The 21,515-nt window shown below is 48.8% G+C and overlaps 1 protein-coding gene across 3 annotated transcripts in view; it reads right to left on the bottom strand.

Annotated features, from left to right (window-relative positions):
• GNB1 (G protein subunit beta 1) overlaps positions 1-21,515 on the bottom strand; it is an 87,793-nt gene that overhangs the window by 7,097 nt on the left and 59,181 nt on the right. For all 3 annotated transcript variants that reach the window (XM_019461111.2, XM_019461114.2, XM_019461112.2), the window contains 4 exons: positions 19,121-19,159; positions 17,266-17,372; positions 12,363-12,426; positions 11,264-11,426 (listed from right to left, as the gene is read on the bottom strand). In XM_019461111.2, coding sequence (XP_019316656.1) covers positions 11,264-11,426; positions 12,363-12,426; positions 17,266-17,372; positions 19,121-19,159 — 373 coding nt within the window. The remainder of the gene's footprint in view (positions 1-11,263; positions 11,427-12,362; positions 12,427-17,265; positions 17,373-19,120; positions 19,160-21,515) is intronic.

Raw genomic sequence — 21,515 nt, 5'->3', positions numbered from 1 at the left:
CCGGGAGGAGCGGATGCCAGCTCAGAGGAGAGGCCGAGAGCCCTCTGCCCCGCACCCTGGGAGGTGTCTTGCTGTCTCTCTTCCTCTGATCCGTATGTGGGGACAGGGGTTCCCTTTCCGCTCACACATCCACTCATCCCACAAGAACTTATGCTGGTGCCTGGAGGGCAGCCCTGTGGGCACCTGGAACATATCTGTGATCGGAGTGCTGTTTCTCTCCCTCCTGGGGTGTGAGCTCACATCCCAGGAGGGAGAGACAACGTATGTACATGTCAGGGAAGGAATGGGAAAGGGTGGTCTGCGAAGGCCTCCTGAATCCTCCGGGAAGGCACAGCCAGAGCTGGGATCAGGGCGCCAAGCGGGGCGGCGGGGTTTTCTACAGGATGCCAGCTAGAGTACGCAAGTTGGCGTGGAAATGGCTGGATGGCGCCTGAGCGTGTGGGAGGCGAGGCAGAGCTGCGGTGCCGACGCCGGGATGCTGGCAGTGGGGCACACTGAGATCCCCAACCTCGATCAGCTTTTGGTATGAGGAAAGGTAAAACAGAAAACCAGTTTTTCAGTACCTACACACTAGGATTTCTACTTAATTAGCTCTGTGGATCATGGTTTATAGTTCTGTTCTACTGTAAGTGACTCGGAGAATTGGAAGTGCAGGACACCGCCCTCCCCCTGCCCGCCGTAAGGCGTGTGCCCAGTGGGCTGGTGGCCAGGATGGTGCCAGAGCCGCCCCGCCCCCTCCAGCCAGGCGGTCACACAGGTGTGCTCTTACAAGGACAGGGCACCCCTGCCAGTCCACGTGAGGGCCCTGGGTGACGCTGTGAAGATCGGTAAAATAAAAACAAATGCACAAAGAAGAAACCCATGAACGGTTTTGGTATGGAAAGTATAAGAATACAGGGAAAACAAAGCATTTATCTGAGAGATGTTACCAAAATATTTGGAGAGGACAACTTTTGTAATGCTTATTTATATTTGAGAGAGACCGAGAGACGGAGACAGGGTACGAGTGGGGAGAGGCAGAGAGATGGAGACAGAATCTGAAGCAGGCCCCAGGCTCCAGGCTCGGAGCCTCGCGAGCCGTCGGCAGAGCCCAACGCGGGGCTCGAACTCACGAGCAGTGAGATCATGGCCTGAGCCTAAGTCGGACATTTAACCAACTGAGCCACCCAGGCGCCCCTGGATGACAATTTTTAAATATCAGCTATGTGCCTAGAAAAGGATGTGTAGGGGCACCTGAGTGGCTCAGTCAGTTAAGTGACTGACTCCTGCTTTTGGCTCAGGTAATGATCTCATCACGGTCATGAGATCGAGCCCCAAGTCAGGCTCCGTGTTGAGCACAGAGCCTGCTTGGGATTCTCTTTCTCTCTCCCCCTCTCTCCCTCTTAAAATAAACATTAAAACAAAGACAAGAAAAGAATGTGTGGTCAAGCACTTCTCGAAGGCCATGTCATGTCTGTCCAGAGGGACACTAGGGACCCCACAGGTGATCAATGCCCAGCTAGGAGAGGAGCAGCCTGTGTGGAAAGATCACCTGATAACAAATCCACACTGCACATGTGACCCTTGGTCCCCAGCTGCTCAGCGCACCCCCAGGTCCCGTCCCTCATACTGCTGAGGCTCTGCCCAAGTTCCTCTCCAAGAACAGCATCTGCTTCCTGGCTACTCTGCCATCGCTCAAGTCAATTCAAATGTCCCTCCCTTCCGAAAGCCAGCCCTGGGCGTGCGACACCGTCCTGTGAGGTGGCCCTCATGCTGCACCATCACAGCTTCAGCCTGTCTGACTTGGGAGCACAAGGAGGTCAGGAGAGAAGAGCCGTGGAGACTCGGCACCAGCAGTGTCCCGTGCAGGGCCAGGCAGGGCACTCCTAGGTCAAAGACCCAAAGAAACATGACCTCCAAGATGGCCTCTGTCCACCTCGTGTATCACACAGGTTGTGGTCCAGCCAGGTGGAACCCATGAGCTCCCCCCACCCCACCAAGAACCAGAGACGGCATGTCGCATCAGCTGGCAAAGTGCTGGGGACTCTTCAGGGCCTCCGATGATCAGCAAGCAGCAGTTATTAGGAGCCAGGAAGGCTGTGGGAAATGATCCCACTTACAAAACAACAGGTGGCACCAGGAAGTCACAGAAGGTCTTAAGACTAAGACCGATGCCGTGAGGAGGAGGGCAGGGTGGTCCTGAGAGGCTGTGGCAGCACAGCCGGGCTCAGAGTGGGGCAGGGGCAGTGCCGGGGACGACGGTCTCCCACGTTCGTTTCCTAACTTTCCGTAGTCTGAGCTTTCAAAACACATACACAAATATTACTTTTAATTAAACAAAGTCAGGGCTTCCTGCTCACAATCTGATAACTCATTTCTGTGGTCCGCTTTGTATTTGTACATCGAGAGGAAGAAACAATAACCAGGTAGATGTTGTTTTTTATGAATTTTTTTTTCCTCCACAAAGAAAAATCGGACTGAGGCTAACAAGCTTCAACAGCACCGTGATGGGGCCCGTCCAGCACAAAGCCCGCATCCCAAGGCCTGTGAGCGTGGAAGGGAAGCCTGCAGGAGGGCCCAACGAATGGCACTCCGTGAACGCCGACACCAGGACGGTCTCACAGGAGCCATCTGGCTGGGCACAGTCAGGCTTCAGAACGTGGGCTCGCAAATCAGAAACAAGCGACTCAATCCTCACACGGTGGCTAACTGGCACCGCGTTCTCCGATGAGCTGCCGTCCCCCCCTGTGGACTGAGGATGGTGCCAGAGAACTGCCGGGGGGACAGAGCCGCCGGTGCACTAAGTCCCGAACGACCAGTGGCAGTTACCATCTTTAAAACTGAAGAATGAATAAATTCCCTGGGAGGGCTGTTTGTGTACACATGTGTGTGTGGGGGGGGGGACGGAGTCACCTCAGGTAGAGATGAATCCCATCGTGTGTGTGTGTGTGTGTGTGTGTGTGTGGTAGAGGGCGGGGGGGCTACCTCGGGTGAACATGGCCCCCACCAGGTGTGGCCGTATGCTACACAGTGGCCGGCCAGTGGTGCTGCTGGCTCTTGAGAGCCTTACAGAGGGGCTGGGAAAACAGACCCCGGGAAAACACACATGGGTGCCAGATCGGGAGGTGCAAAGGCACAAGAGTGTTCCTTTACGCCTCATGGAGACCACGGGTAACAGTGTCAGGACATGCTGGGGGACAGCCCAGTGCAGGGACAAGGGTGCCACACAGTCCAGAGAGAGGAGGCTTGACATGAGACAGTGCAGAGAACAGGTCCCTGGGTCAAGGACCATGGGGGACACCAGGGTGTGCTGTCGGCTGAGGCCTGGAGGACAGAGGCAGGACACGCCGACGGAGTGCGCTGCCTGGCTGGGAATCTGTTGCCAGAGGAGCAGAGACGCCTACTTCTGCATCTGGAGAAGGTGCCGACCCAGAGAGAGCAAAACCGAGACTACCAACATGCATAGAAAAGTGACTCATGTGGCCCCCGAGACCAGAGGGCCTGGCTAGCTAATTTATCCCAAGAAAATGGCTATAGGCTTGAGGGGTCATTCACCTGCAAGAATGTTCACACTACTGACAAACTGGAAACTGCCCAGACATCCAGCAACAGACACATCAGCACGCACTGAACTCTCTCAACTCTTTAGAATAGTTCTGGGTGAGATGGTAGGTTAAAAACACAAAAGAAGAGGGGCAACTGGGTGGCTCAGCCTCTTAGGCATCCGACTTCGGGTCAGGTCATGATCTCACGGTTCGTGAGTTCAAGCCCCACGTCGGGCTCAGCGCTGACAGCTCGGAGCCTGGAGTGTGCTTTGGATTCTGTGTCTCCCTCTCTCTCTGCCCCTCCCCTGCTCGTGCTCGGTCTCTCTGCCCCTCAAAAATAAACATTTAAGGAAAACACACAAAGGAAGAAGTTCAAGGTACTTCCCCGAATTTCTACAACGAGCACATGTTGGTGGTGTAGCCGAGCCCACCCCTAGAGAGCACTGGGCCCTGCTGGGCACTATGGCTAAGTCAAAGTTGGGAGCTGGAGACACAAAGCCCACCCCAGGCACCCACGCAGGGCCAGCTGCGGCTTCCACTCTGGGAGGGACCACGTTCCAGCCCGGACCTGGATGAAGAGCCGCCTGCCCCACGCTGAGGGACGCACCGCAGCCAGGCAGCAGAGACAAGAGTGAGAGCACAATGTTCAAGAAGTCTGCTAAGAAGGAAAGAAGGCCTATGAAGTAACTCGAAGCTGTGGAAGTGAGGAAATGCCAAAGAAGGGTTTTGTTAAGAGTCAGGAGGGTTGACGACACCCAACGAGAGGCCAACGTGAAAGGCGAATGCCAGAGCTGGGGATCCGATGAAGACAAAGCAGACTTGAAACTCCTTCAGATGCACCCACAAGGCTGCGTGGCCTCGCCCTCTCGGGTCTTAGGGTTTTCAGTAGAGCCTGCCATTATCCTTCCAGGACGGTCTAAGGTCTGGATCTAGGCAATCGATCCAAGGGCTAGATGGGGCGGGTGCGGAATCCAGTGTGGCCAATGGCAGGCCTGGCCACGACCTGTGGCTCTCTCTCTCTGCCGGGGCTGCTAAGCAGGCAAGATGGAAAGGAGGTCCAAGGAGCCATCCGGAGGGAAGCTAAGGGGCGGCGCACGCCCACTGTGCGGACAGCACTGTGAGCCCCTGTGCCCAGTAGGCGCCCCAGGTCAGGCGGCCTGACCACCACCCCCCCACCTCCTGCCCATACGGTCCATGCGATTCGTGAGTGAGCAGTGGGACCTGTGCTTCCCGGACTGTGACAAACACGCAAGAAGCCTAGGGCCCATGTCACATTTAACCTGCCAATGAAAAGGGTACCAAAGAGCAGCCCCATTATGACTCCTTCTGCAGAATTAGGGGGAAACCTCTCCATCCCCCGCCCCCAATATCCAAGTTCACTAGACAATGGGTCTGGTCCGCTATGCTTTCACACGAACAGAAAATACCCTGCCTCAGACTATATGAACAGATCATCCCTAGAAAACGAAGCTTCAGCTACCACAGCTGGTTTGGCAGGAAGGAAAGGCAGTCGCTGAGCAACCACACCAGGCTGTGCCCAGGACGTCTCTGGCTAAACTCCTGACCCAAATGTTTATGCATGTGTGGCCATCTTGACCAGAATGACCTTGGGAAGGGAAGAGTGTCCACACTGCAATGAGAGGTTTATGAAGGAAGGAACCTCGCAAAGCCGGCGTCGCAGCTTTCCTAGCAGCATGCAGGGACCTGCTCCAAGAACAGTCTGTGACACCAGGCCTGACACTGTCATCAGATGGGAGTCTTTAGGGGAAATCCCTCATTTCTCACGTTATTATTCCCACCAAAACAGCACTTGCAAAGTTATATTCTGCATGTCATACATTTATAACAATGATAATAAGTGCCCCACCTCAATCACTGTGAATTCAGTCCAGTGGCCGTTTCCAAAGGGCGTCTTGACTCTGCAAGAGCGAATACCATCTGAGGTTTCCCGTCTGCGGTACTGGCAAAGGGTTTACAAACCCTGGGTAACTGACTCCAGAGACAGAAACTCGTTTGTTCCGCGTGGGCCGTTATATTTCACGGAAACAACAGCGGCACACAACTGATTCCCAAGAGCCTTACCCCTGAAGGTGAGCGAACTGAGCCCCCTTGGACTCTCAGACATGACGAAGGCAAGACCGACTGGTATGACCGCTGACAACAGCGCTCACGGGTGTGTTTTGTGCAACCGAGTTTCTAAAATTCCACAAGAAAATGTCCCAACCGTGGCTTAGCCAAGAGTTCTCAACCTCACGCCCAGGCCAGAGAAAGGCATCGTAAGTAATAAACACCACACTGATTACACAGACACTCAGGTCAAAGACAAGACAAAGACAGCGAACACTCAAGTGTGTTGAATCCACTAATGGTTCACACCTTTACCCTCTGACTAAAACAAGACTATTTAAAAATGTTTTTAAGCTCATTCATTTAAAAAAGGTTTTTTTCTGTTTGTTTATTTTTGAGAGCAAGAGAGACAGAGCATGAGCAGGGGAGGGGCAGAGAGAGAAAGGGAGACACAGAATCCAAAGCAGGCTCCAGGCTCTGAGCTGTCAGCACAGAGCCCGACTCAGGGCTCGAACTCATGGACTGTGAAATCATGACCTGATCCGAAGCTGGACACTTAAACCAACTGAGCCATCCAGGCGCCCTAAGTTTATTCATTTTTGAGAGACAGAGAGAGAGAGAGAGAGAGAGAGAGAGAGAGAGAGAGAGAGAGAGAGAGAGAGAGGCAAAGCGTGAGTAGTGTGGGGCAGAGAGAGAGGGAGGGAGACACAGAATCTAAAGCAGGCTCCAGGCTCTGAGCTGTCAGCACAGAGCCCAATGAGGGGCCAGAATTCACGAACTGTGAGATCATGACCTGAGCCAAAGTCGGATACCTAACCGACTGAGGCACCCAGATGCCCCAAACAAGACTATTTTAAGCTTATCAGATTTTAACTATATTGACTTGAAGCCAAAAATGATATATCATGTCTGAAGAAAGTTACGCATATTCTTAAGCAGCCAAATGCTTTTAAGAAACTACTCAACTCCCAGGAAGTAAAATTTCATGACATATGAAGGAAACAAAAACTTTTAAGTACTTCCTCTAATCCAAATTTTGTTTTTTGTTTCAACAAACATAGTGTTAAAATATCTAAATCCTTAATTATAAATGGAAGTCAATACCCTGAATCTGATTATAAATCAGAGACTGATAAACAGTAAGAATGTATTTTTTTTAAGGTTTATTTATTTTTGAGAGAGAGAGAAAGAGAGAGAGAGACAGAATGAATATATCCCAAGCAGGCTCCGCACTGTCAGCCCAGAGCCTGACATGGGACTCGAACTCACGAACCAAGAGATCATGACCTGAGCTGAAACCAGGACTCGGACACTTAACTGACTGAGTCCCCCAGGTGCTCCAAGGATATATGTTTTTAAGTGTTGGCAGTTCATCAATGCTATAAACCAAGTGACTTCTGAAGTGTGCTCACTGGACAATCACACGGCTCACGAGGACCACACAGGTGGCCTATGTGGCTTCCAGCCATGGGGCAGCAGTTCTGGCCACGGGAGCAACTCAACTCCCCCACAGAAAACAACGATGAGCTCCGGACAAAAAAGAGACGGGGTGCCTGGTGGGTTCAGTCGGTGGAGCGGGCGGCTCTTGATCTCAGGGTTGTGAGTTCAAGCCCCACACTGGGTGTGGAGATTGCTTAAAAATAAAACCTTTACAACAAACAAACAAACAACTAAAGGCACAGGAAACAGAAGCAGACAGAATGAAGAGGAGCCTACACTTGGAAGAAAAGAAAGGCGCTGATGGAGCCTGTTTCTAAGGCAGGCCCCCATCTATGACACCACGTGGGTGAGATCCGTGTCCAACCTTCTTCAATAGCCAGTGGACAGATCTGTGGGCAACCATAGCAGGAAAGTGAAAGAAGAAAACCTAGAAAGGAGAAAGCCACAGAAGAGGAGCCCTCAATCACGCATCGAAGTGCCCAAGGCTTCTATCTGAACCACACGGGCAAAGAGCAGGCTCCACACGGCCTGGCTGATGGGAAAAGGACAGACGAGGCTCCTGCTGCTGCCTGACAGGACACAAGAGTACAGAGGCCCTACAGCACAGCACTTCACGACGTCCAGGATACAATTCAAAATTACTAGACATACTAATAAATAGGAAAACGTCACCCAGACTGAAAAGAGTCCTCAAGACCAACCTCAAAAGGATTAGCTGCTGAAGTGCCAACAAGAATTCTGAAGGCAGTTCTCAGAACTGCGATGAAGGATACCAAATATGTATGTAATAAATAAGAAGAAAATCTCAGTAGAAAAACAACTGTTTTTCTGTTTTTTTAAACAGCAAACAAAAGAACTGTTTTTTTAAAAAGCAAACAAAAATTCTAGAACTAAAAACAGAACATCTCATATACATAGGTTGCTGGGTAGTCAGAATACTAGAGGTGACAAAAGTCACATAAGCCTGAGGACAGGTCTGAAAGGACCAAATCTGATTGCAAAAGGACCAAATCTGATTGCAAAAGGAGGAGACTACAGAATAGAAAATGTACTTGAGGACATGACCTAAAATGTCCCAAATTTAGTAAAAGTCAAAACTTCACAAATTCAAGACGCTGGAGCAAAGTACAAAGAAAAACCACATAGAGGCACGACACAGTCCAACTGCTACAAAACAAAGAAAAGTCTTTAAAGTACTGAAAGAAAAAAACTACCAACCCCAGAAACCAATAGATCCAGCAAACAGACTCTTTAAGATGAAGGAAAACCGGGGCACCTGGCCAGCTCGGTCAGCGGAGTGTGCAATTCTTGACCCTGGGGTTGTGAGTTCAGGCCCATGTTAGGTGTAGAGATTCCTTTAAAAAAATAAAATAAAATCTTAAAAAAAACCAGAACTCTTCAAGAATGAAGGAAGGGGCAACTGGGTGGCTCAGTCGGTTGAGCGTCCAACTCTGGCTCAGGTCATGATCTCGTGGTTTGTGGGTTCGAGCCCCACATCAGGCTCTCTGCTGTCACCACAGAGCCTGCTTGGGATCCTATGTCTCCCTCTCTCTGCCCTTTGCCTGCTTGCGCCCTCCCCCAAATAAATAAATATTAAAAAAAAATTTTCTTTTTCAAATTTTATACTTCCAGATAAATGAAAATGGAGAGTAATCACTGCTAGCAGACCTCCACTAACTGTGAGAAACCTTAAAGCAAACGCATCAGGCCAAAGGGAGCCCTTCCTTCCATCCTCGGACAGGAAGAAGGAGCACTCAAGATGGTAAATATTGAGAAAACGTAAAGGACAACTCAAATCTCTTCAAACAGCTAAGAAGGTGTATCGGAAAAAGTAGAACAATGTTTTATGGGGGCACATAGAGGCAAGAGCTATGAAAATGTCATAAAAAACGAGGAAGGGCAGAAAAATGGGCCTTTACGGCTGCAAGGTTCTTGAAGTTTATATGAACTGATACAATATCATCTCTGAATGGACCTTGAAAAATTATGAATGTACATTGTAATCCCTAGATACACCACTCAAAATTAATGCAAAGAGGAAACTAAAAAAGCCAACAGATAAGCTCAACTAGGATTCTAAGAATTTGGGTTAGTATTCTAACCGAAAAGAAGGCAGGCAAGCAAAGCAGGTGGTGGCATGACAAAGCTAAATCCAACTCTGCCAACACTACATGACACAGAAACGAGCCCCATGCCAGTGAAAAGGCAGACACCTTTAAAATAGATAAAAGCAAGACCCAACTGTAAGCTGTCTATAACGGACTCTATTTATAAAGATGCGGTCGTGCTGGAAGAAAATGGATGGAAAAAAACATATGGAAACAATAAACAGAAATGTGGAGTGACTCTATTCACATCTGATGAAGCAGACTTACAACAAAGAATATTCTGAGAGAAAAAGGGACGTTTCATCACGGTAAGAGGATCAATTCATCAGGAAGACAGGACAACACAAATGCATACATTTCTACTAACGGAGCTCAAGATATATAAAGCAAAAACTGACAGAATTAAAGGGAGAAAGATAAATCCATAATCAGAGACTTTAACATCCTCTCTCAGGGGCACATGGGTGGCTCAACTGGTTAAGCAGCCGATTCTTGATTTCCACTCATGGTTCGTGGGTTTGAGTCCCACCTCAGGCTCTGCACTGAAAGTGCAGGGCCCGCTTGGGATTCTTTCTTTCCCTTTCTCGCTCTCTCAAAATAAACAAACATTAAAAAAAAACAAAAACAAAAACAAAAAAAACCTCTCTCAGCAATTTACAGAAATAAAGATATAGAAGATTTGAACAGTATTCTGGCTCAAAAGCCTGGCTCTAATGAACACATTGAGAACGTTGCCCAGCACTTACAGAACAGACTCGATTTCCAAGTGCATGCGGCGCGGTCATTGTGACAGATTATCTGCTCCTTTAAAAACAAGTCCCAATACACTGAAAAGAACTGAAGTGTTGCAGAATATGTTCGCTGAACATAATGGAATTTAATTATAAATCAGTAATAAGTTATCTAAGAAAACTCCAGGTACTTGAAAGTTAAGCAACATACTTTTAAGTAACCCATGAATCAAAGAAATAATCGAAAGGGTTTGAAGATACTTCAAATAGAGCTAAAGCCATGTTTAGAGGGAAATTTATAGGTTCAAGTGCTTAAGTCTGAAAAAGATCTAAGTTTCCACCTTAAGACACTAGAAAAGTAAGACGGAATCACCCCCAACTAGGCAGAGGGCAGGAGACAATGCAGGACAGAAATGGAGAAAATACAGGGAGCCTATCTTTGGAAGGACAACCAATACCATCACACTGGTGGCTGCCAGAGGGGAGGTGAGTGGGGAGAAATGGGTGAAATACAGGGGAGCGAGAACACACTTACCATGATGAGCCCTGAGCAATGTGTAGAGTGCTAAGTAATTATATTGTGTGCTCGAAACTGGTACCACTGTATGTTAATTACACTTCAACAAAACAACACAAGAATTCACACGAATTAAAAAAAAAGGAGAATGGACATACTTTTATCTGACTAAAATCAAGTTAACAGAAGGCTTACCTAGAGTCAAAAGCAGTATTATTTACTCCTTTAGTTATGACCATTTCTTTAGTTGCACGTAAAACAGGTGAGCCTAGCAGGGTGTAAGTTTGAGAACTGAGAATATAAGGAAAATATTAGGAAGAGACCAGAAATACTATGCCTTTTGTTACGAATAACAAGTGTCGCAGGTAACCTAAACTTGGCAAAATAATGTACCACCGAACTCTCAACGCTGGCCGTGTTCAGCACTCTATCCCACAAGAGTGCTACTTGGCGTCAAGTGGCTCGGATGACCAGTCCGGACAAGCAGGCGCGGGAACGCACGGTACGTATACACGTGGATAAACGTGCACGTTCAGACTAGGAAACCCCTGTGGAAAGGCACTTAAGATACAAGGTGGCTTAGACGGAGGTAACAGAGTCAACTGTGTTAACATCAACTCAAAAAGGTGGCTGCCAGCTACTCAGGCAGTGACCTGAGTCCCTGCGACCCTTGAAAACAGGATGCCGCAGCAACTTCAATCTAAAGGCTTCTTAATGGTAAAGGCATATCCAAGCCTGTCTTTGATTTCATTTTCAGAGTGTCTGTGGCCATTACTACAAGCAATCTCATTGAATAATTATTGACGAGAGGGGAGAGTCCAAAGCACACATGCAACCGTCTTCTACAACTCGGAGCTTACTGATGACAACAGGTACCTGTATGTCCAGCCAGTTCACGGCTCACACGTACATTCCCTTCACGAGTTTTCAGATTGTAAATGGAGCAAATGTTATCCAGGCCACCGCAGGCCACGTAGTTCCCAGAAGGCGCGTATGCACAGGTCATGACCCACGAGGAGCGCAGAGGGATGGCATGCACCTACACGACAGAACACAGAGATGCAGACACACTCAAGTTCAACAACGCCAACTGTGGACTCCAGGGCTCTATTTCTAGTCTTCAACTCTCATCGCACGGAAGGTGACAGAGCAAAACAATAGCCAAAAGTATTTTGAAAGTAATTTATATGCGTGGCCAGTCAGTAAAGTACTAATTTAACTAGCAATCCAGCCCTGCACACCAATTTAATCTGCAGCCTTAATAAAGTCACAATCTACGGTTAGATGTGCACATGAGTAACAGCCTTAGAGCCTCCTGACTCAAAGTCGATGTTAAAGAAAACATTTCACTGGCGTGTCAAAATGGCTATAAATTGATTTGCAAAATGTTTCCGGTGAAGTAACCGAACTACACATTGTATTTAATCCTGCCACAGACCTCCCTGTGCTTCAGATAAATTTGTTAAAAATACTGTAATCGTCTGTGCACGCTTAGGACTCTCCAGTAAAATACGACTGAGTCTGGTCTTTTCATACGCTTGGACCCAGTGACAGTACTTTCTCATCCAGCACAACCTTGGATTAAGTTTTTAAAATAATTTCATTTCTTATACTTCAAAGTATACTGCCTTTCAGGTTATCGCTCATAAAAACTAACAACCAAATGAAAAGCTGAATTTCTACATTTTTAAATAAAACACGAAATTTCCCAGACGAGGCTAAATCTGGAATCCAGGTCTCTCAGAACCATTCAGGAGGCATTTAACCTCCCACCTGCCCTGTAAGGAGATAATAATCTGTGCAGACGAGACTACTAACGTGTGCTAGCCATGTGATCTGCCTTCACGCTAAAAACAGAAAGCACCACGGCCCCCCTCCCTATCCTGTTAGAGGTTTTACACAAGTGAACCAGAGTTCAAAAGGCCGCCTCCCCCGGGGTCAGCTTCTCAGGGAGGGGACCCCACACAGCCCTTACCTTATTTGTGGTGTAGCTGTCCCAGATGATCAGTTTGCCATCCTGTGAGGCGCTGACTAGAAGCCTAGAGGGAGAGGACAAGAGCAAACTGATGGGCACCACAGACATCATCACGCAAAGGCAACAGTACAAACTAAATCTGTGACTCAACACACACTTCAGTGTCACATTTGCTTGGGACAAAGCATACTGACGTATGAGAAAACACAAAAGGTCCGATTGTTAACTCAACTTTGAAAGCATGGAAGAAGATACTCCCACAGATAACAGTACAGATTCAAGAGCACTCGCTTTCAAATGCAAACTAGATCACTCAAGTCCCTCTCTGCTGAGATATGACAGGCTGAGTTCTACCTGCTTAGGTTTGGTTTCTGTTCATCAGATTTGAGACACACAAATCTTCCCTTTTCTTTTTTAAAGTTCATTTATTTTGAGAGAGAGACAGACAGTGAGCAGGGAGGGACGGAGAGAGGAGGGAGGGAGAGAGAGGGGGAGACAGAAAGAGAGAGAGAGAGAATCCCAATGCAGCCCGAACTCACGAACCATGAGATCGTGACCTGAGCCGAAACCAAGAGTGGATGCTTAACCGACTGAGCCATCCAGGAGCCCTGAGACATACAGATCGTTCAAAAACCAAAGATGGCAGAAAATACTTAATACACAAATATACTTCCATTTAGACACGTAGAAAGCTTAGATATAAAAGAATAATATAAGCTTTTAGCTATTCCAAATTTATGAGACAAACAAATCATGGAGATTTCCTCGGCTGAGCTAAATCTAGTCTCCAGGTCTCCTGGAAACATTAAGGAGGCACTTAACCTCCCACCTGCTTTTAAAAGAGATGACTAACTATAGCGGAACCGTGCCTCGTCCAGCAGAAGAGACTAGTAACTGTCATGAATTTTCTTCAAGACTATTTTCTTGCTTTGGATAACTGCTAAGTTTGGGATCTTGTGCTGAAAGGTGCACTGTCTATATCTGCAGCATTAAGCCAGGATACTGCAGAAGGAAAGCATGAGTAATTCTGGGAACCACAGCTATTCGTAAGATACCCTAAGAACTCTGTCCTACAAAATGTGCTGTTTTCAAGGAATGGCAAGGAAGCTCTAGAGATATGCTGCAGTATGGTATGTGATGACAGATTTTTTTTCTTTCCTGTTTTTTAAGTAGGGCATCCCGGCACTGCCCCCAGGGGTGAGCTCAGGTGCTGCGCAGGCGCCCAGGGTTTCCCACCTCCCCCAAGGACACGTGTGCAGGGCCAGTCTTCCGCGGGCCCCTCCTATCGGAGGAGAGGACAGTGGCAGGGCCAGACCTCAAGGAGAAGGACCGCATCTCTGGACTCCCCATGGACCCAACAGCCCCAACTGAGGCTGACAGGTGACCCCCAAGGGTCTTTAAATCTCTGCCGGGACACACTAGGTATGTGAAAACGGGAGGATGGCTTAGGTGTGGAGGGGGCCACATGGCCACCACCCCAACAGATTTTTAATTTGAAAGATTCTAATCAAACACGGGTTAAGCATATTTGGCTTAATGAACTGAACAAAACCTGGAGGTAAAATTTACTCAAGACACTCTCACAACTGTGACACTGTGACACTTTCCATCAAACTCTAGGTTCTGAAGCACAAACTTCCTTCACAAGAAGTCAACAATGAGTCTGGCAAGGAACACAAACATTTTCAGTGGTGCGCTGCAAAACGTATCACAGAACCAAACCAAGTGCACGTCCAGTCCTATCAGTTTTCAGATGCAGTTTCTTAAAGCAAAGTCCTGCACCTGGTTCAGTGACAAACACGTGAGGCACTTAAAGCTATTTCCTTCCAGGTAACGAATAGCGCTCACCGTGCGGCTCAATCTCTGGCTTTGAACGGACCACCCAGGCCAAGGCAAAGGAGCGCGTCCTCTGGGAGGGTCACCTCTAGAAAGCTCTCCTGGTCAGACAGCTTAATATTTGCTGACTCGCCCAGGGGTTAGAGAAACGTTAAGCTGTCCGATGATCCTCTAGAAGGTGAGTAAAGACACCTCTTAATCCGAGACAGGACAACCGCCGGAGAACTGGGGTGATTCTGCCCCTGAGCCGTCAGCTGTGCACAAGTCGGTTCCCATGAGGCACTGTCCACCCAGAACGCACAGGCGAGAGCCGGCGAGGAAGTGACAGCTCCGGGAAGCCGAAAACAGAGGTCACACAGAGGCCCACATCCTAACGCGTCCGGCCCTTCACTTCCTTGGAGGAGGGAGGGCTCTCAAGCCTGGCTGGGCTAGTTGTGTCTCGCTCTCAATTACAACAAGACTCCAGCAGATTTTAGCAGGGGGAGAAAAAGTTTGACGTTAACTTATGTAACTGAAAGAGACTCGCCAATGTAGAAAGTAGACTTTAGCCACAAACGAATACGTGTGTTGATAAACACAAAGGTAGACAGAATATACACTGACACAGGCAGACACACAAACCTCTTATCGTGGGGTCTCCTGTGGTTCTGAAAAACAAACTGCCACTCAGTGCAACATTTGAGAGCATCTACAAATTACACAAACGTGGTAAGATAACTGGTATTCATGAATTAGAGCCCTGAGTTATGGAAAAATCTTGTGCAATAACCTTTATTTATTATGAAGGAGGCAGGAAATATAAAGACAATGTAAGCAAGATGCACATCCAAAATTTTAAAAACTACTTTGGACTTTAAAAAGGCAAAACTTTACCTACCCAGAAAACACGGCTATCTAGAACAAGTAATCTCTGAAAGGCTCTGAAGAGCATAGATCCTCCTTAATATCATGTTTTGTTTTCGGGGCGCCTGGGTGGCTCAGTCGGTTAAGCATCTGACTTCGGCTCGGGTCATGATCTCGTGGTCTCTGAGTTCGAGCCCCGCGTCGGGCTCTGTGCTGACAGGCTGGAGCTGCTTCAGATTCTGTGTCTCCCTCTCTCTCTGCCCCTCCCCCACTTGCACCCTGTCTCTGTCTCTCAAAAATGAATAAACGTTAAAAAAAATTTTTTTTTAAATATCATGTTTTGTTTTCTACCGTCTGTGATTCCAAAATAAGGCCCCCATAGAAGGGCACTGCGGACAGAGCCGTGCAGTTTCACGAGCAGTCATAAAACAAGTGCGTGTGTCCACCACGCCCTCCACGAAACAGAACAAGACTTGCACAGCAGCCTCCCACAGGGTCTTCCACGTCACCCTTCTTTAAGGGGTGCCCAGGACCCTGAATTCGGTGCTGCTCATCCATGCCTTTGCTTTTCTTCCTGCTGACTCTGAGGCTTTCAAAACACCATCTGTGCTCTGAACCTGACGGCACATGCCTTGCACACAACTATCAGGAAGCTAGATGGTCTGGTGTCCGCCTGCCCTCCTGCCTCACCCTCAGCCCCGATCCTCATTTCCACTGCTCTGGCCACACAGCTGCCTGCAGGTCAACTTCCCCTGGTCACCCTGACGTAGGAGGAACACGTCCTCTCTACCACTCCCCACACTAGAGCCTGACTGCTGCAGGAGAGCAACTGCTTAGGGAACTTGGCTACTGGGCACCAAGTACCAGGTTCCTGAGTACCGGGCTCCAGCTGCCGGATCCCTGAGTACTGGGCTCTGAGTACCAGGCTTCAAGTACTGGATTCCTGAGTACCAGGTTCCAAGCACAACCCGGCTGCAGGACTGTCTATCAAACGTCCTGTCTAATCAGGACACTGATGTTGCTACAGATGGAGGAGAAGCCCTGGAGGTAATATACCATTTGGTTACTGTCTACTTTTGATAACAAATTCCAAGGTAGATTGATTAGCAAGGGTATTTTTCTTTCTCCTTTCTTATTCTCTCTGATTACTGCCATCATTAAAATGATTGAAGTTAGCTCTCATTTGCATCTGAAATTGTACAGAACATTGTATAGAACAAACTAAAGATAGATTCTTTTGTTCTGTAGCTGTTTACACTCTGAAGCAGACAATTTCATGAACAAAGAGAAAATCAAGCAATTCCTCTCTGACAAACACACAAAAAAATGCTACTCAAAGAAACGCATTTGAAGACTCATGTATTAGGTATCTGAAACAGTATGCTATAGTCACAAAGCACTTTATTTATTTGGGTGGAATAAGTAGAAGAGACAAACTTTCTAGCAGCCTCTAAAAGAAAAAGAAAAGAGGGCGGAATAGGTTTCACCTAAGTGATGCTGCAGGTTAAGGGAAGTGGGTGTAGAGAATGACGGGGGAGAAGGACCCAGAACACGATGGAGATGAACCACTGAGAGGAAGAAGTCGTCTGAATAAGGGCAGAATTTAAAGCTAACACAGTGAGTCCTGTGCAGGCAGTTTTCTCGCTGGGACGGTGGATAAAAGGAAGGTGGGCAGACGGGCCAGAGGAACGGACAACGGCAGTAGCTAAGTCGTGCGTCGCCACGTCTGCTGGGGCTCCGAGAAAACCAACAGCAAACCCACGCGTGGCACTCGGGATGCTGGGGTCACTGCTGTAAGGTTCCACACACTTAATCTTCCCTACAATGTAGGGTAGGTTTACGATCCCTGAGCCCGGACACTGAAACCTAAGAGGGTATGGGCCAAGGAGTCGTGAGGCACGGCTGGAAAGACAAGGCGCCATGAGAGGTTGTATAACCTCCCCAAGTCACACAGGCACCGCACAGTGGAGCCGGGAGAGCAAGGGGGTGCGGCGAGGTCAGAATCGGAGCTCATGTCAACACGACGAGGGTCGTGATGAAATGTGAGTGGAAATACGGACAGGGAATGTGCACTGTGATGCTATACCTGGCCTGCCCAGATAGCTAACAACCTCATGGTTTCTTTACAAATGACAGCAAATGACTTTAGGTTTATCTTCCTTCAGAAAAACAGAACAATCCTTGAGAGTACCAAGCACTATGTTCTGCTCATGCCCCCACACACCTGGAATCCGTGCCCCAATGCATGGCATAGATTTTGGCCAAGTGCCCCCTCAGCGTTCTCCTGGTGCGCATCTGGATTCTTCCCACCGGGTCGATGTTGTTTGTGATCTTAAAAATAAAAGTTACCGCAAATTAAAAGTCTGTGATGGAATGACCTCCCCTGGGGCCTCCTCTCCTCCTCTCCCACCCTGCTTGGCAGCCCCAGCTGCCTCGGGCTGGCTGTGCCGTTCACCCAAGGCGCTGTGCCCACCCATCTCCCGCCGGTCACCCGGCTGGCTCTCCCTGTGACTCCTCCTGCTTACCGTGGTACCTACCTGCCTTTCGTGGTCTGTGGGAAGTCCACTGCTCTACCTGCTTTTCAGGAGCTCCGCCCCCCCCAGAGCGCACACGCGGCGCCCGTCCACAGGTGCGCGGCCCGCCCGAGTCTCCCCCACTTCCTCCAACTGCTTGTCCGGGCGCAGCTCCTCCCGCCCTCCTTCCACATTAGTCTCAGCCTCCATCACAACCGAACACAGGCCCGCGGCTCACACACTGTCCGCAGCGACCAGGCCGTGCACCGATGAGGACTACGCTGCTGCTTGCGGCACAGAGCCAGACGTGAACGCCCGCGGGTTCACCGTGACACGTAAAAACGGACAGTAACGATTCGGAGCCGACAGACAGACTGAGTATTACTGCAATAATGGGGCCCTTTTAAAAAAGATTCTATTTTTAAGTAATCTCTGCTTAAATATCTAACGTGGGGCTCACGCTCACGACTCCGAGACTAAGAGCTGTGTGCTCTACCGACTGAGCTGGCCAGGCACCCCAACTGTGGGCTTCAAAAATGCACAGTCCCAAGTATATCTGAGAATTCAAATTTAGGAATTCTATGAAGGGCAGTTTTTTCTAACTTACTGTTTAACTCCAATTACAGCACGTCCCCAAAGGCACTGGGACAACGTAGCACACTTAGCCATCCTCAGTACAAGTACGGACATAATTTTCGTTCACGTTTGTTTAATTCTTTGGACTTTTCATGAGGTGCAATTCACCGTTTTAAAGTGAACAAGCCCGCAGTGTTCAGCACGTTCACACCGCTGTGCAAGCACCGCGCTGTCTCGAGTCCCAGGACGCCCTCGCCCCCCGAGGAAACACCACAGTCCCCCCGGCCCGCCCGAACTCCCGGCAGCCCCCAACCTGCACCACCTCCGGGGGTCTGCCTGTTCTGGGCAGCCCCGCACCGTGTGCCCTTGCGTGTACGTCCGGGCTTTCACAGGGCATCCTGTTTGAGGTTCATCCCTGCCACTAAATACACCCCTAGTGCCTTCCTGGTCACGGCTCAGTAATATTCTGCTGTGTGAAGGGACTGCACTGCGCTGACGCGGTCATCCGTTCACAGAAACCGTGGCTGTCTCCACCTTCTGGAAACCGTGAACAGGGCAGCTGAGAACACACACGTGCTATACCTGTCTGAGCACCAGGTTTTGATTCCTTCGGGTGTGTATCTAGGAGCAGACCTGCTGGCTCGTAATTGGTGTGCAACTTTCTGGGGATCTGCTAAACTGGACTTTTAGAAAGCCAAGTTCTGAGGCAAACTGTGTTGAGAAGAGCTTCAAACTATCTTAAGACTGTCATATTTTGCAATTCTGACCTCCGTAATAGTAATTACCTAAGGCTTGTGAGACATTAATCCTTCATGCAAAAAACCTCTACTCCCTGTGCCTTCTGAGTGCAATGCTTCCAGCAGTGTTTATACCCTCGCTGTGTGAGAGGAGAGGGCCAGGGTGCAGCTCGCCCTCGAGGCAACAAATGCAGGTGCCGCCGGGCACCAGCCTCAATGCCAGGCAGGCGACGCTGTGTAAATGGGTCCTTACCTGAGAGAGAGTTGCATCTGCACACGCTTTTCTAGCATCCTAGGAAAAAGAATGACAAAGGGGGAGTCAGTAATGCGTCACACACATTCAATCCCAGGTCCTCGCGCCAAAGCTTCGGAGCGCCTCCACGGACTGCCAGGAGCAAAAGCGAAAAGCAAGAGGATGACGCCCTCTCCCCATTCCTCTGCTCCAACACAGTCCAGCGCCGCTGGCAGTCCTGCTTCCCATGCTCCAGGTTATACCCGCTTCGTTCGAGGCCGGCGGCTCACCTCCTAGCCAGCACCGCACCCCTGCGACCCCGGAATCGCCCTTGCGGCTCCCCCTCCTGCCGGCCAGGGCGCCTACGCTTGTCCACAGACCTGCTTGTGCACCTTGCTCTGTCCTTCTAACAGCCCGGGAGCTGTGAGGCTCAGAGAAACAAGTCCAAAAAGCACTGGATATCTAGCCCAAAGAACTTTCCCTCCAGATCATGTTATCTTAAGATTCTGTTTTCTTTTTTTTAATGTTTATCCATTTTTGAGAGAGAGAGAGCGCGAGCGAGCACGAGCAGGGAAGGGGCAGAGACAGAGGGGAGACACAGAATCTGAAACAGGCTCCAGGCTCCGAGCTGTCAGCACAGAGCCCAATGCGGAGCTTGACCCCACAAGCCGTGAGATCATGACCTGAGCTGAAGTCGGACGCTTAACCGACTGAGCCACCCAGGTGTCCCTGGGTTTGTTTTCAAGCCAAACAATACCTAATGCTAAACTCTACGAAAAAGAGCAAAGGATCTGGAATCAAGACAATGAAATTCAACTAAGACTTTCCGGCTCTTGCATCTGTTATCTATAAAATGACCTTGGGAATGAACAGGGATATGCTAAGGCTAATGAAGATGTTTTTGTTGTTCCTCAGTGACCAAAATTACTAGGAAATATAGAAAATTATGAAGGAAAATGAGACAACAGCTTTTTTTTAAAAGGGTCAAAATTTGAGTGTAGGAGTAATTTCGAAGGAAATCATGAGAAATCTCTAGTAAGAAAAATGTTTCCATTACGTAGCCATCTGATTAGCTGCCTTCAAAATGACAGCTGGCCACATGACAGCATTTACACACGTGCACAGGCTCCGGTGGGACCCCAGGATGCCATTCTCTAGGGCAGACTGCCTCACCGCGGGGTAATCTTTATTTGACGAAGCTGGGAGGAATCAACTGAGAACATGGAAACAGAGTCAGAAAGACTGCTGTTATAAATGTACCAAAGTTCTAGATTTCAAATTCAGGTTTAATTATCCAATAGAAGTCATTCTGCTTGATTAATTCTACTTAATGGATTAAATAATTAAAACACCAAAAAATTACGCCATGAAGTATTTCTATGCCAGCGCCTCGATCTGGGGTAAGGGACGAGCAGAGGGAAGGTCCAGAGTAGCAAGTCTTTCATTGGTGGATTCTACCTACCAAGTACAAGTTTAACATTTATTTCCCAATACCATTCTTATCGATGTTATACATGGCTTTAAGTTTTAAAAAAGAATAATGAGAATTTTTTACGTGGGGAAAAATAAACCACGGGACTTAAGCAACTTCACTTTGGATAGTGTACGGAGATCGAACTGTATTTCATACCATACCACACAATAGACCATGGGAATACCATTGGTAAACGGAGGGAAGAGCCATTTTATTTTACTTGTTACTTTTCAAAAATGTTTTTATTTATTTTTGAGAGAGAGAGAGACAGACAGACAGGCAGGGTACTAGCGGGGGAGGCCAGAGAGAGAGGGAGACACAGGCTCCAGGCTCTGAGCTGTCAGCACTGGGACCGATGTGGGGCTCGAACTCACAAACCGTGAGCTCATGACCTAAGCCCAAGTAGGGCGCTTAACTGACTGAGCCACCCAGGCGCCCCAGGAAAAGCCACTTTAAAAAACTAAACAGAAACTCCAATTCGGGCTTCATCTGAGCCAACAAGTGCTGGACGTCGCCGAAGGCAGCATTTCTCAGAACGAGCATCTTTGACTTCCTATGCCACAGGAAGAAGTCTTCCAACGGAGGCAGTCTCTGTGACTGCTTCTTAAACACAGACAGCCCGCCCATCCTGCAGATTAACTTCCAGTTTAACGGCCTGGTGAGAATGTGCGTGACGGCTCCGCTACTTAGTGCGACGGCTTCCGTGTCGGCCTCGGAGAGAAACGGCCCTGAAGGTGGCAGGTCATCCCTTGTCCCCTCAAACCACGGCACCTCCAAACCAGCGAGCACACAGGGAGGCCTCCTCCTGCTCGGGACCCGGAGAAGGCGCCTACTATGCTCAGTCGGACCTGGGACTCTGTCGTGCACTGAGCCTTCGCACTAGTGACGGCTGGCACGGTCGCCTTGTCAATGGTCTGCCTGTACTTGACGGGTTTCTCCTGG

This window comes from Panthera pardus, unplaced genomic scaffold (genome assembly GCF_024362965.1).
Source record: "Panthera pardus isolate Hobbes unplaced genomic scaffold, ASM2436296v1 HiC_scaffold_11, whole genome shotgun sequence".
NCBI lineage: Eukaryota > Metazoa > Chordata > Mammalia > Carnivora > Felidae > Panthera > Panthera pardus.
This window is presented reverse-complemented; position numbering and strand designations above follow the sequence as displayed.